Source organism: Salvelinus namaycush, chromosome 2 (genome assembly GCF_016432855.1).
Source record: "Salvelinus namaycush isolate Seneca chromosome 2, SaNama_1.0, whole genome shotgun sequence".
Taxonomy (NCBI): Eukaryota; Metazoa; Chordata; class Actinopteri; order Salmoniformes; family Salmonidae; genus Salvelinus; species Salvelinus namaycush.
The window spans coordinates 29,651,072-29,667,162 of record NC_052308.1 but is presented as its reverse complement, the minus strand read 5'-3'; the positions used below and the strand labels follow the sequence as shown (position 1 = coordinate 29,667,162).

At 42.2% G+C, this 16,091-nt stretch overlaps 2 protein-coding genes across 3 annotated transcripts; both read left to right on the top strand.

Annotated features, from left to right (window-relative positions):
• The first annotated feature begins 2,787 nt into the window (after positions 1-2,787).
• On the top strand, positions 2,788-5,083 carry tsfm (Ts translation elongation factor, mitochondrial). Its single transcript, XM_038969716.1, has 6 exons — positions 2,788-2,907; positions 3,221-3,373; positions 3,652-3,780; positions 3,966-4,088; positions 4,187-4,268; positions 4,450-5,083. Exons 1-6 carry the CDS (start codon positions 2,860-2,862, stop codon positions 4,842-4,844), a joined length of 930 nt encoding a protein of 309 aa, XP_038825644.1. The 5' UTR covers positions 2,788-2,859; the 3' UTR covers positions 4,845-5,083.
• A 355-nt stretch (positions 5,084-5,438) lies between these two features.
• myl6 (myosin, light chain 6, alkali, smooth muscle and non-muscle) lies at positions 5,439-14,946 on the top strand. Of its 2 annotated transcripts, XM_039010779.1 has the most exons (7): positions 5,439-5,544; positions 5,823-5,850; positions 7,327-7,470; positions 8,338-8,511; positions 11,402-11,479; positions 11,812-11,847; positions 14,424-14,538. In XM_039010779.1, the coding sequence occupies exons 1-6, from the start codon at positions 5,455-5,457 to the stop codon at positions 11,838-11,840; spliced, it is 543 nt and encodes a 180-aa protein (XP_038866707.1). In that variant the 5' UTR covers positions 5,439-5,454; the 3' UTR covers positions 11,841-11,847; positions 14,424-14,538. The 2 variants fall into 2 exon arrangements, with proteins under 2 accessions (XP_038866707.1, XP_038866697.1); XM_039010769.1 differs by lacking the exon at positions 11,812-11,847 and having other exon boundaries at positions 14,424-14,946.
• Positions 14,947-16,091: the final 1,145 nt, after the last annotated feature.

Below are 16,091 nucleotides of genomic sequence, written 5' to 3'. Positions count from 1 at the left end.
TTTACTGTGGATATAGATATTTTTGTACCTGTTTCCTCCAGCATCTTCACAAGGTCCTTTGCTGTTGTTCTGGGACTGATTAGCACTTTTCACACCAAAGTACGTTCATCTCTAGCAGACAGAACGCGTCTCCTTCCTGAGCGGTATGACGGCTGCATGGTCCCATGGTGTTTATACTTGCATACTATTGTTTGTACAGATGAACGTGGTACCTTCAGGCGTTTGGAAATTTCTCCCAAGGATTACCAGACTTCTGGAGGTCTTAAAAAAAAAAAAATCTGATGTCTTGGCTGATTTCTTTAGATTTCCCCATGATGTCAAGCAAAGAGGCACTGAGTTTGAAGGTAGGCCTTGAAATACACCACAGGTACACCTCTAATTGACTCAAATGATGTCAATTAGCCTATCAGAAGCTTCTAAAGCCATGACATCATTTTCTGGAATTTTCCAAGCTGTTTAAAGCCACAGTCAACTTAGTGTATGTTAACTTCTTACCCACTGGAATTGTGATACAGTTGGCATTTTTCATGCTGCGGACGGTCAGACAGACGACTTTGGGATAAAAATACTTTTGCTGTCCCACAGATTATTTGGAAACGGTCCTCTTTGTGCTTTGTATGCGTTAGCCTATGTATTGTATAAAAATCTGAAATTTTTCGCATTATTCACACACTCAGAATTTGCTGCTTCAATTTCCGTAGTCTACCTCTCCTAGTCTGGTGTCAGAGTTCAAGTGCGCCTTGTATGTGTGGTCTCATTGAAATAGTAACACAATCTCACACTCAATTTGTGCAAATATGTACAAAAAGTATTTCAGCAGATTTCATGTGTTTTTGTGGCTTTTTGTGTGGCTTAATTCGTGTGAAAAGAACAACAATTTTGTGAGACTTAATTCGTGGGAAAATATACACATTTTGTGCGACTTCATTCATAGGAAAATACTTTTTTTAGGGGCAAACTTCAGAACAATCTTTTGAAAGTTATTAGAGCAATGCATGAGGAGCAATGGTGTTCTACACTGACTACACTGACACTTTTTGTGTGTCCCACATTTATTTAGATAAAAATATATTGTTATTGTGCAGAAGAAAGTAAAAGCTGCAACAGGGACTCTAACCAGAGCTCATACGTGGCAAAGTGAACTCTATTGGCCATTGCCATGAAAGCCTAGTAGGCCTCTGGGCAGAGGCAGTAGGCCTACAATGCTGGCATGTGCTTTGTTACAATAGCCTAAGTATAACATGATTGACACAACCTGTAATAATCATCATGAAAAGGCCTTGGAAGTGCCATAAGGGTAAGCCAACATAATTCCTCATTTTACGTTAACTTGTTTAACTGCATTGATATGGCTTAATTAATCACAGTCCAGACTTGTTATAGTTGCAAATACCATGCAGTTGCATGAGGGAAATTTAAACCAAACAGATTTGCAGGTCTTCTGTTTCCCCACATTTATCAATTAATTAATTTCACATTACGAAAATGTATCCCCATTCCCCACTCAAATACCTTCATCGATACCACAAAAAAAACAGAGAAATACAGCATGTTAAGACGTTTATATATATATAAATAAATGTGGACACAAAAAAAGGCAGTGTAGAACACCATTGCCCAAAATGCATTGTTCCAATAACTTTCAAAAGATTGTCTTTTCCTACAAATGAAGTGGCCTTTTTTTTACACGAATTAAGACGCACAAAAATGTTTTTAAAAACTCACAAAATCAGCTTTTTATACTTATTTGAACGAATTGAGTGTGATATTGTTTTGTTGGAAATAGAGTAGGATGCATACATGGGCGGAGAATCACGTGAAAGTTAATTTAAATATGAAATTAACTTAAATATGATTGGACTGTATTTTACTATTGTGTCTGTAAATAAATAGGCTATTGATAATGGTAAGAAGTGGAGGGCGCTCAATCAACGTGAGTCGAAGTGCAATCAAAACATTTAATCATAATTAAAAAGGAAAAGGCACAATGCACACATAGGTTAGGCTACTATTGTGAGCAAGCATTGTGATTTCATTTTCAATAAGTATTAACCCATTTATTTGTTTCTGTCTGCAAATCGTCCTCCTAAAAGGCAGGCTATGTCATATGCAAAACGTAGCCAGCGTCGCTGTCGTCGTTATTGCTGCTTCAAATTCAGTAACCATACCTGCGAGATCAGGTTCGTGTGTTGTCTCAATTAAATAGAGTAGGCTATAGCCTATGCATGGGCAGAGAGGCACGGGGCAGTTATCTTTCAAAGGAAATGTACTTCCTAAATAGTTTACTACACTGTATAGAAATAGTCCTAACATATTGATCACCCATATTTCTCCGTCTGAAAATATTCCCACCCCTAAAAGGTAGGCTATAAAAATGGCTCTTGAGAAAGTGTAAGTCTCTCCATCTCTGCTTTCTTCAAACTAAATCTAGCATATTGGCTGATATAGCCCTGTAATACAGATAGCCTAATGTAAGGACCATGTGAGAATCTCTGGTAATTTAAACTATTTCTTAAGTTATTTTTGCGCTTTTTACATTCCCTATATGGTGCAAAATTGCTGGCAAGTGAGCTGTATCACAAAAGCCTTAGGGACAAGTTCTTGCAGTAGCGGGTGGTCCAGTGAAAGTTGCGCCCCTGATTTTTATTTATTTGTATACGAAGTGAAGCCCCTTCGAACTATTGTGGGCTCAGTGTGGTAGGCATTCCAGTACGTTAGATGGCGCTAAACAAACGTTTATAACTACATTTCCTGGCTAAAGTTTGTCCATGCTCCTTTGCCATACCCGGCTAGGTTCAATGACATTCCGGCTTTCATAAGGAGAAATATCGAGGTTCGAATATATAAAAAGCTCCAAGAATGGCATTAACGTATGTTTTCAGATCAATCAGAACAGAGTTCTCAAAGGTAGGCAAGAAAAGGGTGCGCTGGCATCCAGCATTTTTTTTCTGGTTGTGCTTTCTGAAGCTGCTGTCAGCTGTTGATTTGAAGCTAGCTAGCTTCCAGTACCTAGCCTAGCTAACCACGTATGGGACAAGAAAGTTGAAGTATTCCAAATTCTGCAGCTAGCCTTTGAGTGTTGTTGGCAACATCACAGTGAATTGAAATATCTTCCTAGGACCAGAGGTCATCATGGACATTTGATTTGTACCTCTGTTTGCAATAAAGATGGCTTCACTGAAATGTAACGTTCGATAATCTAATTTCTTGTCCACCCCAGGTCTGCACCGTTCATCATGCACAGTCTTTACACACAGGATTTCCAGTTCTTGCTGCAGAAAAAGCTCTCCTTATGAAACTACGCAAAAGTACTGGCTACACATTCATTAACTGCAAAAAAGCATTGGAGAAATGTGATAATGACATCACAAAGGTAAACATTGCTTCTTTCAGTACAGCTTTGCCTGCTGAGCAGGGCAGGGATGGATGTATAAACTTGGCCCTGGAGAGGTGCAGGATTTGTTCCAGCCCAACAATAACAAATATGGTTTTAGTACTTTTCAATCTGGTGAGTTAGTGCTGGGTTGGAACAAAAGCCTGCCCTGCAGTGCCTGCACACAATGCAGGCCTCCTGGATCAGGATTGGGCAGCTGCTGACATAAATGTAGTGTATATTTAGGATAGTGTGTGTAATGTTTTTCTCCAAACAAGGCAGAGAGCTGGTTACATGAGCAGGCCCAGAAAGAAGGCTGGAGCAAGGCCAGCAAGCTGGAGGGGAGGAGGGCCAAAGAGGGGCTGATCGGTCTGTTTGTAGGAGACAAAGCTGCAGTCATGGTAGAGGTAAGCAGATCTCATTCACTCAATGAGATCCTATCACTCATCCTCCTCGATGCAGTCTGCATACACTTTTCAAGTTGAATAATACCTGCTTTGACAGTTATCTTCATTTGTTTAGTTTGATAAAAATGTATAAATTATCAGAAGTATTTGTATCTCAATGTACTCCATGTCTGTGTGTGTTGCAGGTGAACTGTGAGACAGACTTTGTTGCCCGTAATGAGAAGTTCCAGCAGCTGGTGAAGGATGTGGCGTTCGCCACCATGGCTCACCACAGCAGTAAAAACCAGGGCCAAACTGGATATGTGAAGGTATGACACATTACCACACCATCCCCCACTCAGTAGCCACATCACCCTAGTATACCTCTTGGAATACTTAAAACTGCATTTATCTTTGTTGGTTTCAGAGTCTCCTGGCAGCAGAGGACCTCTCGAAATTGAACTTGGGTGAAGGTGCTTCTCTGGCTGATCAGCTGGCCCTTACAATAGGTGAGTGAGTAATAAAAATAGCCATTTAATAATTTAGTAGACTCTTATCAATATTGAGATGCTCTCATTGAATTTGAGCTTTAATAACCTCTATCTGCAGCATTATTTCTTGCTTGGAAGCATTTGGAAATTGAAGACTGCTCTGTTAGTGAAGTTGTAATTTCCTGTCCCGTCCCGTCAGGTCGTCTGGGTGAGAACATGTCAGTGAGGCGGGCGGTGACGGTTGGCGTTCCTGCAGGCTGGCATATCGGCTCCTACATCCACGGTGGTGTGGCGGGCCAGTCTGATATGGCCATGGGGCGATACGGCGCCCTCGTGGTGTTCCAGGGGGGCAAGGATGGGGCGCAGGGCACCCTGGGGAGGAAGCTGGGGCAGCACGTAGTGGGAGAGGCCCCCGTATCCCTGGGCAACATGGATGACCTGCCCTGTGGGGACGCGGAGACGCGCCTGCTGCCCCAATCCTTCCTCCCTGACCCTAGTAGGACAGTGGCCCAGTACCTGACGGAGCAGGGGGCACGAGTTCTGGACTTTGTCCGCTTTCAGTGTGGGGAGGCGGGCAGTGATGGGGCACATTGAAGGGTAGAGGAGAGCATCTCAGAGACCTTACAGGTCATGTTTTATCTGCCTTTTATTTGTTTCTTAATTAGGCCAAAGTGCAGACTGTTATTTGATGTCATCCAAATGCATTCAACCAATTTCAATGTCTCATGTTTTCATGCCTTGTGTGATAAGCTTAATATATGTGTACCAAAATGACATATGCTGCAGGATGAAGGAACTGAATCACCCCAACAATAAAGATATTTTAAACTGTAGATTACCATGTTTTCTGTACATTTATATCTCACTTATTTGTCATATGATAACTCTAGCTACAGTTTGTATATTCGTACCACACGATGGCGCACTTGTTCAATCATACAAATGGTTTATATGGCTGACTCGTATGATCGTCCACATGAAAGCTTCAATGGAATTGGCTACCATAATTTCTGTTTTTCCACCACCACAGCATACATACACCAATATTTATTTACTCGCTTTTAAAGAACAGTCAGAATTCCAATAAACTCACGTTTGGACAGTTTTGTTGCACCTATCTTCCAGAATTACGGTAAGTAATCCGAAAAGCCAACGCCTGCCAGATGTGATTGGTTTGTACAGTGCATGAATTAAGGATGACGTCATGAGCATAGTTTTCTTAACGTTCGCGTCTATCCGTCTACATTCCCTTGACCTCCGCCCGCTGACAGGATTCAAACCAAGCCCAGAAATGGTAAATGCATTTGCTTTGTTACGTTTTAAATAGTTTTGTATGTGACGTGCTGTGTAGACTGTTAGCCTAATAAAATGTCGTTTTAAATTCGTGTAGACAAAGCCAGTTAGCTAGCTAATCCAACGAAGACGTTTCACTGCTGGATTATCAAACCATGGCTGGCCAATGTTAACGTTAGCTGGTTAATGTAGTTATCTAGCTAGCTACTTGTTCTCTTCATCTTCGATAATCATATTCATTTGTTTTCCCTTTTCATTCTTGCCGTACCTTTTAACCAGTCTGACTTCTCAGAAGACCAGATCATTGGTGAGTTTCAATCAGCTTTGTGACGGTAACGTTATTTGAAGGCTAACTAGCTACTGTAAAATGTTAGCTAGTTGCTAGTCTATCCCCTTGCTTCATCTGTGTCATTCATTGTGGAATAGCTCTACTTCTTTCCTGTCCCCCTTGTTGTGAGAAGCAGTTTCCCTGCTGACAAATTGATATAAACTGGAGTTTATGGTGAGTTTTTTTTTGGGGGGGGGGGGGGGGGACCAGGTTTTGTTTTTTCTAACCGTTTTGGGAAGACCTTACATTATTAGAGGCGTTGTCATCTGACATGCACACATCAACGAATGGTGGTATACGATTACAAAAATATTGATTCACGGTTGTCTATTATTGGCGCAGTCAATCCCCTCCTTTGATCCCCACATAGCGGTTTGTTTGAATGGTGTTTCATCAAATTAATGTTTTGTGTTGAATGTTACTGACCAACTAATTTTGCACTAAGTTATGTGCCTGGTATTTTTATGCATGCAGAACAAAGTAAAGGGACACGTCAACATGTCAAGACATTATGGCTAGTCATTATACGACCTGAGTGTTCAAAAGCCAGGCTACTTTGATGAGTTGCCGTTTAGTAATTCCATTTTAAAGTAGTTTTTTTGCCAACACCAATTTTGGTATTATTTATCTGTTCCGTTTATTGTTGTGTGATGTCTAGTTCGGCTACCTAGCTACGTGGTTAATTTAGTAGAGGAAACCGGAAGTTCTCAATTCTGGAACGTGAATTCATTCGTTCCCGATGCCAGAACTGTATCAAATGTCTAGATATATTATAGTGAAAATCAGGCCACTATATTGTCATTTGTTCCCAGTTCTTCACTGGTGTTGACTCGTATACATTGTGTAAACAAAAGGAAATGACTAAACCACTTATTAAAGAGTTGTACGCCTCAAAGGCGTGGCCGAATTAAACCTCAGACATGCTGTTCTTTGAAATTAAGTTGGCGAAGCATAATGTAACCATTTAGCAAGAATATATGTAGCGACATAGTGTTACTGTAGGCTACTCATCGATTGCCTGTGCCTTTTTCCTTTACTCAATCAATGGCATTTTTAGGAGTTTAGTTTCGCAGTTGCTAGATTTCCTTTGCGCTCGTTTGGTTGATAGATTACACCACCAGCGCTTGCTGTCAATGCCATATATGGGTAAATGAGTGGCTGCTGTGTAGTTTCAGATGGGCCATCTCAGGATGCGCAGCATACCAGCGATGGAAGGCAAGCACCATAACAATGGCCCTGGGAAATGTCCCTTATGTCAGAAAGCATTCCAATAGAGGCCACCGCATTTACTGTAGATTACACATAATCAAAGAAACAGCAAAACAAAAAATCTTTGGATTCTCTTTCTTGACCATTTTTATGGGTGGGTGGTAAACCAAAACACATACACACTCAATCCAGCTCAGTGCTTTTTTTTTCTTGCTTTTTTACGCCTTTCCTCTCCCCGTCTGTCAGAGTTCAAGGAGGCCTTCCTGCTGTTTGACAGGACGGGCGATGGGAAGATCAGCTACAGCCAGTGTGGTGATGTCATGCGGGCCCTTGGCCAGAACCCCGTCAACGCTGAGGTCCTCAAGGTCCTGGGCAACCCCAAGTCAGAAGGTCAGCCCTACTTCTAGATGCTTACTGAACATTGACCATTAGTATCTATTGGCTGGATCAAATTTATAGAAGTATTACACACATTAGTTAACATTAGTAAGATTTTATTCCGGCGTGGCATCGTCTTGTGTTCAGCTAGATTTAGGCCTATCCTCCAAAGCTTAGGGCTGGGTGTGTTTTTAGGCCTGTTGCTGTTTGTAGTCAACCACTTAACCAAACCAGTTTGACTAATTAGTATCCGGTTAGGTGGAAGATGTCAGTTAATGTGCTTAATCATCCAAGGATAAAACTGACGAAACAGAATGTTCTTCTGGGTATGAAATTCCCATCCTATGGAGTGTGAACTTATCCTTGTGTGTAATCTGCAATTGTCAAGTACCACAGATGTTCTGTGTTGTAGTCACGCAGCCTGTCACTTGTCAGCTAGGGAACAGGAGCGTTGTGTGGGGTCCTGTTCTTACGTGTGTTAATTACACACACAATAGATGCAGCTCATGTCAACAGGATCTGATAACGTAAAGCTGATTATCAATTTATCGAGAAACGCAAGTTTACCACTAATTAGGAATTTATAAGGTTTGTAGATTTGTTCAGATTTTTTACAAAATTCAAAATCACATCGAAAGTTTATTGGTCATGTACACAGATTTGCAGGTGTTATAGCGTTCCCACAAAGTTAGGCTACACATAGTGGGAATTCTTATCAAAGCTCTCCTTTTTTTAATAAATACATTCCAAGCCATTATTTTTACTCTCAGTATGTGGGCCTAGACGTATATCTTTCATATAAGTTATTCTCTCTGTTTATAGCAAAGTAATAGTAGTTTCTATTAATAGTATCTAGTAATAGTTTGTTTCACTCCCCAGAAATGAACCACAAAATGCTGGACTTTGAGCAGTTCCTGCCCATGCTCCAGGCCATCGCTAAGAACAAGGACCAGGGCTCCTTTGAGGACTTTGTGGAGGGTCTGCGTGTTTTTGACAAGGAGGGCAACGGCACAGTGATGGGCGCTGAGCTGCGCCACGTCCTCACAACGCTCGGTAAGACCTCAGAACGATCTTATAAAGCTTTCATGAAGCATTTGTAAGTGCTGTCACTGGCTAGGTTTACATCTCTCCTTATGAAAAGATATAGAACTGCACCGTCTGTTTATTTCTCTTGTATTATTGAATGGTTTATATTACAGTATATAAGCCAACAGTTTATTTCTTGTACTTGAGAGCTCAACTTAAAGAGCAACTGCCCCTAAAAAACAAATTTCCCATTTAGAAACATCCTATGTGGCATTGATATGAGTCAGAAACATTTATTCTACTGTTAAAATTGATTACAAATTGTAAATACGATAACTTTGGTCATAAAGTCAGTTTTGTCCAAAACAGAGTTTGAGACGTGAGGTCATCACTGCGTCACAACGTAAATACAGGTTGTGTTTGTTTCAATCCTGCTGGCCGCACACAAGTAATCCTCAATTTGGAGTGCAGCTGCATGGGACCCGATCATAATGCATGTGGTAAATTTGGGTTAACTTTGGATATCCCTATGGGGATAGTTAAGATCTGTAAATTACACAATGTACATGGCACAATATGTTAAAATTACAATAACGCCAAATTTCAATGACTTAACCTCAAACCAACTATAAATTGTAGAAATTCAAATACAAATATTGCAAGCATTTAATGAGAACCTAAAAGGTGTGTAACATGAAAATAGTCTAATTTATATTGTGTAATGTATTGACGGTCCCTAACAAGCCCCGGAGATAGGCTATCCAAAGTCAAACAAATTTTGCCATAGTTGCACACCAGCTGGCTGAAGCTAATTGGAAAAATAATTTGGCCAACTCTTCCCACCTGCAAACGCACACACACACACACACACGAGACACTCACATCAAACCCGCACCCTGAAACCAGCTCCTGTTTGAATTCAGTCATAGCATTTCTTAATGAACCAAATTTTAAAACGAGGCCGAATCAGGGAGTGCATTCGCCGTTTGACACTCCAGACAAACAGTACTGCAACCTGCCAGTACTGCAACCTGCCATGTGACGATGTTGGAGACATAAACCATTGACATTCAGCTCTTGACGGTTTTACCTGAAGAATTGAATTTGGATCAAGAGAAACGTTTGATCCACACAGTCCTGATAGTTTACCTCTTCTCCTTATCAACCACACCTGACTGTTGTACCAAAGGTCTTCATTGTCACTAATCAGTAATCACCTCTTAAACGAGTGACTCAATGCCCTACTGTATCCATATTGATACACTTAATTTGCATCCTGGACATCTTTCTTGTCAGTAAGGCGATTGGGCAACACAAATGACAAGATGTGGCTATGTTGAGTCTCCCTGGTTAACTGTGTCAGTATCCCTCTGGGGATGTTTGCTTGGTAGTGTAGGGATTGACATTTAAGGGTTGCAAGTCAATCAATCAATCAAGTTTATTTTATATAGCCCTTCGTACATCAGCTAATATCTCGAAGTGCTGTACAGAAACCCAGCCTAAAACCCCAAACAACAAGCAATGCAGGTGTAGAAGCACGGTGGCTAGGAAAAACTCCCTAGAAAGGCCAAAACCTAGGAAGAAACCTAGAGGAACCAGGCTATGAGGGGTGGCCAGTCCTCTTCTGGCTGTGCCGGGTGGAGATTATAACAGAACATGGCCAAAATGTTCATAGATGACAAGCATGGTCAAATAATAATCAGGAATAAATGTCAGTTGGCTTTTCATAGCCGATCATTAAGAGTTGAAAACAGCAGGTCTGGGACAGGTAGGGGTTCCATAACCGCAGGCAGAACAGTTGAAACTGGAACAGCAGCAAGGCCAGGTGGACTGGGGACAGCAAGGAGTCATCATGCCCGGTAGTCCTGACGTATGGTCCTAGCGCTCAGGTCCTCCGAGAGAGAGAGAGAGAGAGAGAGAAAGAAAGAGAGAGGAGAGAATTAGAGAGAGCATACTTAAATTCACACAGGACACTGGATAAGACAGGAGAAGTACTCCAGATATAACCAACTGACCCTAGCCCCCCGACACAAACTACTGCAGCATAAATACTGGAGGCTGAGACAGGAGGGGTCAGGAGACACTGTGACCCCATCCGATGATACCCCCGGACAGGGCCAAACAGGAAGGATATAACCCCACCCACTTTGCCAAAGCACAGCCCCCGCACCACTAGAGGGATATCTTCAACCACCAACTTACCATCCTGAGACAAGGCCGAGTATAGCCCACAAAGATCTCCACCACAGCACAAACCAAGGGGGGGCGCCAACCCAGACAGGAAGATCACGTCAGTAACTCAACCCACTCAAGTGACGCACCCCTCCTAGGGACGGCATGAAAGAGCACCAGTAAGCCAGTGACTCAGCCCCTGTAATAGGGTTAGAGGTAGAGAATCCCAGTGGAGAGAGGGGTGCTTGGCAGTCATTAAAGTTAAACCTGTGCCGAGGTTGCCTCATTGAGCAGGTGAAAAAGTGAAAACAACCGAACAGCAAATAATTCCTGTAGCCTAAAACTAATCTTTCTGGTTCCTCCACACTTTTTTAGTGAAGTAGACTATTTATGGATGTTGGGTAAGTTGAGCCTGCTCTGAGTTATAATTTTTTTTATTTTTTATTTTTTTTACTGATAACCAAAATACACAGAATTCCAGTCCTGAGCATTCTGATTTCTCTCCTATGTGTAGATGAAAGGCAGGCAATAAATGTAAATAGCTAATTTGCCTGAAAATGTAAGTAATCATAATCGGAAGAGGGGGGACCCAAAAATACTCCTGACTTGTCTTTCAGACTTTGTCAATCCGTCTAGTGGCTTTTACCTTTGTAGAATGAAAGGAAAGATGGGATTCCCTTGCTGTACACTGTCTTTTTGTCTATCTGTTATGAGAATGTAAAATAGCATTTAATTTGTGTTGCAGGTGAGAAAATGACAGAAGAGGAGGTGGAGACTCTGCTAGCAGGACACGAAGATGCCAACGGCTGCATCAACTACGAAGGTAAAGCAGAGTGGTGAACTAGATGGATATGATGGCTGTAAAGAGAACACTGAACCTCGTTCTGTACTGTAGAATATATTACAATGCTTGAGGAATTACCGTTTCCCATAGTGTTTGAATGATAAGACATGAATTGTAACAAAATACAATAACGAAATACAATTGTCTTGAATGGGATGTACTTGTGTTTTGTGCCACGTAAACACAAAACCCTATGATTATTAAGAAGGATTAGGCGTATGACTGGCTGGAGGTTGTATTATTGGATTTCAGGTGTGTGTGTGTGTCCCTTGTGTTGTCCCTTCACTGACCTCCCTGTTCCTCTCCCACAGTCTTTGTCCGCCACATCATGTCCGGCTGAGCGGCGAGTACGAGCAGACCCCCTAAAGCCCCCCCCCCCCCCCCCCCCCCCCCCCCCCCCCATGTTGTCTCCTACTCCAGCAGTGGGCTCTCACCTGCTCTGGGAGACTTGTGTGTAGGGGGGAGAGGGCCCTCTTGTCAGCCCATCACTGCACAGAATGCTCCTACTCCTAGCTACTGATACCACACATATAGCCAGTAGTTCACTAGCAGTTTTACTTTTTAATGTTTTAAAATGATACTTGGTTGGGGTTGTGTGGGGGGACCGGGTGCTCCTAGTCTAACACACTTGTTTAATAAGTGGCAGGCTGTTGTAGAGATGCAGAGTAAAAGCTATGATACTAATAGAGTAGGATATCGCTCTGTGCCATGATGGTGTTGTCAGAGGCTGCTGGGTTCCTGTGGTTTGAATTTATGGTCTCTGTTCAGATCTCTGTTCTCTTTAACTTTCTATCTTGCAGGGCCCTTCTCCTGCCCAGCTCCCTCGCCTCTCTCTCCCTCCCCTGGCTGTAGCCTGCATGTAGCGTCTCTGCATGTGTCTAGGTGGCTCCTCTAAATTACCCCCATGGACACTGACTCTCCAACTGGAGGAGGGCAGGACACTGACTGCGGGGGGGGGGCCTGTTAGCTAGACTAGAGGGGTGACAGGTCAACTCCGAATGTAGGGGAGAGAGGGGTTTAGAGAAAGTGGTGTGCAATAATAAGGATTTCTTAATGGTTGAATTATCGTCCTCTACTATAATGATTTCCAACTATTGCAGTGAGTAGCTCCATTTCCTTGGCTGGTGACTTCTGTCCCCTTGTCCTTAAGGAAGCTGCTGCTGGTACTGTAGGCGTGCAAGAACATTGATTTATTTTTCCCCCTGCCTTTCTGCCAGATCCATCGCTCCTCCTTCCTCACAGCTGTCCTTGTTCTCCTCTGTTAGAACAGCCCAAATAAGGAGGGGGGTTGCTAATCCTAACACATTCCAGGTCCTGAGGCGTGGCTGAGCAAATCCTTGGCTGTTCTGGCTCGCTAGGAGATAGTTTCTCTCTGAGTCCCTCCCTCTACAGTCGTCGTCCCCCCCCCCCCCCCCCTCGCTCCTGCCTCTAATGCTCAACCTTTAATGCTGATTCTCTCTTCTGTCTGACTGACACATGGAGTCTCTGTGGATCAGATTCAGGCTTCAGCATCCAGCTGAGAGCAGTGCTCATGTTGGGGAGGAAAACACCTAGAGAACCATGTGGGAGCATGTCACTTACAGTGCATTCGGAAAGTATTTAGACTCCTTGACTTTTTCCACAATTTGTTACGTTACAGCCTTATTTTGTTTCCTCCTCAATCTACACACAATAGCCCATAATGACAAAGCAAAAACAGGTTTTTATATTGCAAATTTAGAAAATAAAACTAATCACATTTACATATGGTGTCAGTACTTTGTTGAAGTTCCTTTGGCAGCAATTACAGCTTTGAGTCTTCTTGGGTATGACGCTACAAGCTTGGCACACCTGGAGAGTTGGTTGTCCTTCTGGAAGGTTCTCTCATTTCCACAAAGGAACTCTGGACCTCTGTCAGAGTGACCATTGGGTTCTTGGTCACCTCCCTGACCAAGGCTCTTCTCCCCCAATTGCTCAGTTTGGCCAGGTGGCCAGCTCTAGGAAGAGTCTTGGTGGTTTCAAACTTCTTCCATTTAAGAATGGAGGCCACTGTGTTCTTGGGGACCTTCAATGCTGCAAAAATGTTTTGGTTCCTTTCTCCAGATCTGTTGCTTGACACAATCCTGTCTTTGAGCTCTACGGACAATTCCTTTGCCCTCATGGCTTAGTTTTTGCGCTGACATGCACTGTCAACTGTGGGATCTTATAGACAAGTGTGTGCCTTTCCAAATCATGTCCAATCAATTTAATTTACCACAGGTGGACTCCAATCAAGTTATAGAAACATCTCAAGGATGATCAATGGAAACAGGATGCACCTGAGCTCAATTTTGAATCTCATAGCGAAGGGTCTGAATTCTTATGTGAAATATTTTTGTTGTATTCTTTTTATAAATTTGTTAATATTTCTAAACTTGTTTTCGCTTTGTCGTTTATAGGATATTGTGTGTAGATTGATGAGGGAAAAACATTTATGTAATACATTTTAGAATATGGCTGTAACGTAACAAAAAGGGAAGGCGTCTGAATACTTTACGAATGCACTGTACCTCTCCGTTGATTCATTTTCATTTCTCATTGTGATTTTTAAATATATAGGTGTCTGTAGACTGTGACATCCTTTGAGTGTGCTTTGAAAATGACAGCTTGGTGGGATAATGCTTAGGAAGGCTTTTGGTCAAATTTCTTTGCATGTAATAGCCCCTCCATAAATTATTCTCGGATACCCAAGCCATTTCATATTGAACCATTCAGTAATGAGTCACAGTATGAAGTCATAAGGAAAATAAGGCCCTCAATCTTGATGGTGAGTCTGGGGCTATTTGGGAGAGATGGGAGGCTATAGCACTGCTGGCAGATGCTGGAGGTGGGGTTTGCTCTAGGCTCTTCTCAGACACTGATGACCAAGCATGCTGCTGATGTTCTTTCTTCTTCTCTCCCTCAGAACTTGTCCGGATGGTGATGAGTGGTTGAAGATTAAGAACACATCCGGATCATTTTATTCCCAAATGTTTTTTCTTCTATTATATACGTAACGTCTGTCTCGCCCCCATCCACTGTGTCATTCCCCACCCAACTCTTGTTTGCCCTCGTTTTGTCATATTTTTTGTATTTTCTTTCAGAAGTGCCTTTTCTGTGTCTGAGTTGAAGAGCCCCTTTTCATTTCACTTCAAAATATCATCCAACCACGGAGGCGCATGCTATCATGCCTGGCTCGTGGACAGAATCGGCAATAACATTCCCTTGATTATTCCATACATTCCCATCACCCACCCTGTCATTCAACCCTTGTCAGCCCCACCACCAAATAGCTGTGTTTTTATACGGAGGAGATGCATGTTCATTGGCTGAGACCATGCTGTAATGTGGGTTTTACCAGGCCAACCAACCAATCATGAAATTACAGATTTACTGTCATGTATATGTTATAACGAACGGTATTTAATAAAAATCCCCAGTTTCTGAAAGTAATGTATTTTTTCTTTTTTTAAATAAAACAATGGTGGAGATGTTTTGAAGCACCATTCTTAATTTAGTTTAAGAGTCAGTGGAATTCTAATAAAGCAGCAGTGCAGTAATATACAAATGGATACATCATGTACTGGACAATTTTGGTCTAGTGTCCAGGATGGGCTGGATACCTAGCTATACATCTGGGATGGCTAAGAGGATGCATGTTTTGAGTTGACACCATGTAATGCAATCTAGGAAGTGGTATTCAAGTAGCAGAGTTTAACCGTTTGATAATTTAAGTGAACAAACTTCTCTGATAGCTTTCTCTCATAAATGTAAAGGTGATTTGAATATTTTTCAACAGAACTGTATAGGGCCTAAATTCTTTGCTTAATGTAAGGCCTACTCAACTTTGTCATAGTATCTTTTTTGCAGTAGTCCTTTATGGTAAGATGGGTATGTTCTATTGCAGTGGCCCTGTATGGTTCTCTATGATGTAGTTCCAGTACTTACACCAGCCCTTGTATGGTAATGCAGGTATGAGTCTATTTGCTCTGAGGCAGTAGGCCCTGTATGGTAAAGTGAGATTTTCCCGCTGGATTGTTTGTGGTCTCTGCAGTTTCTGTTTAGTACTAGGTGATAGTTCAGTGGAAAATTAGAAATGTACAGTATGTTCAGGATGCAGCAGTCTCATGCATAGAGGGAGGGGGGGGGGGGGGGGGTGACTGTGTAAGACAACACACACAGCCTGCCCTCTTGTGGTGCCTGCAGTGCAGACACTGACTTTAGGATTATTTCCATAGGCCTAATGTCACATGAAAAAAGTGAAAGACCCTCATCTGTCTATAACTTTATATAAAAGTTATGTAAAGAAATAGACATGTAATAGTTCTCAAATGTGGGGGTCAAAATGATTGAAATCCCTTTTTTCAATACCTCACCTTGCGAGGATAACGACAGAGCCTTTTCCTAAAACGTTTTATGAGATTGGAGAACACACTGGGAGAGATATTAGACCTTCTCAGTCGCCGGACTTGAACCCCATTGCAAACCTGTGGTTTGAATTGAAGAGGGCATTCCATAAGCACAGACGAAGGATATCAAGGATCTGGAAAGATTCTGTAAAGAGAAATGGTCTAAGATCCCTCCCAATGTGTTC

Coding starts and splice junctions, on each gene's coding strand:
- myl6 (XM_039010769.1), top strand. CDS start 5,455: ATGAGCATAGTTTTCTTAACGTTCGCGTCTATCCGTCTACATTCCCTT. Junction 5,545..5,822: donor TCAAACCAAGCCCAGAAATG/GTAAATGCATTT, acceptor CCTTTTAACCAG/TCTGACTTCTCAGAAGACCA. Junction 5,851..7,326: donor CTCAGAAGACCAGATCATTG/GTGAGTTTCAAT, acceptor CCCGTCTGTCAG/AGTTCAAGGAGGCCTTCCTG.
- tsfm (XM_038969716.1), top strand. CDS start 2,860: ATGGCATTAACGTATGTTTTCAGATCAATCAGAACAGAGTTCTCAAAG. Junction 2,908..3,220: donor TCAGAACAGAGTTCTCAAAG/GTAGGCAAGAAA, acceptor TGTCCACCCCAG/GTCTGCACCGTTCATCATGC. Junction 3,374..3,651: donor GTGATAATGACATCACAAAG/GTAAACATTGCT, acceptor TCTCCAAACAAG/GCAGAGAGCTGGTTACATGA.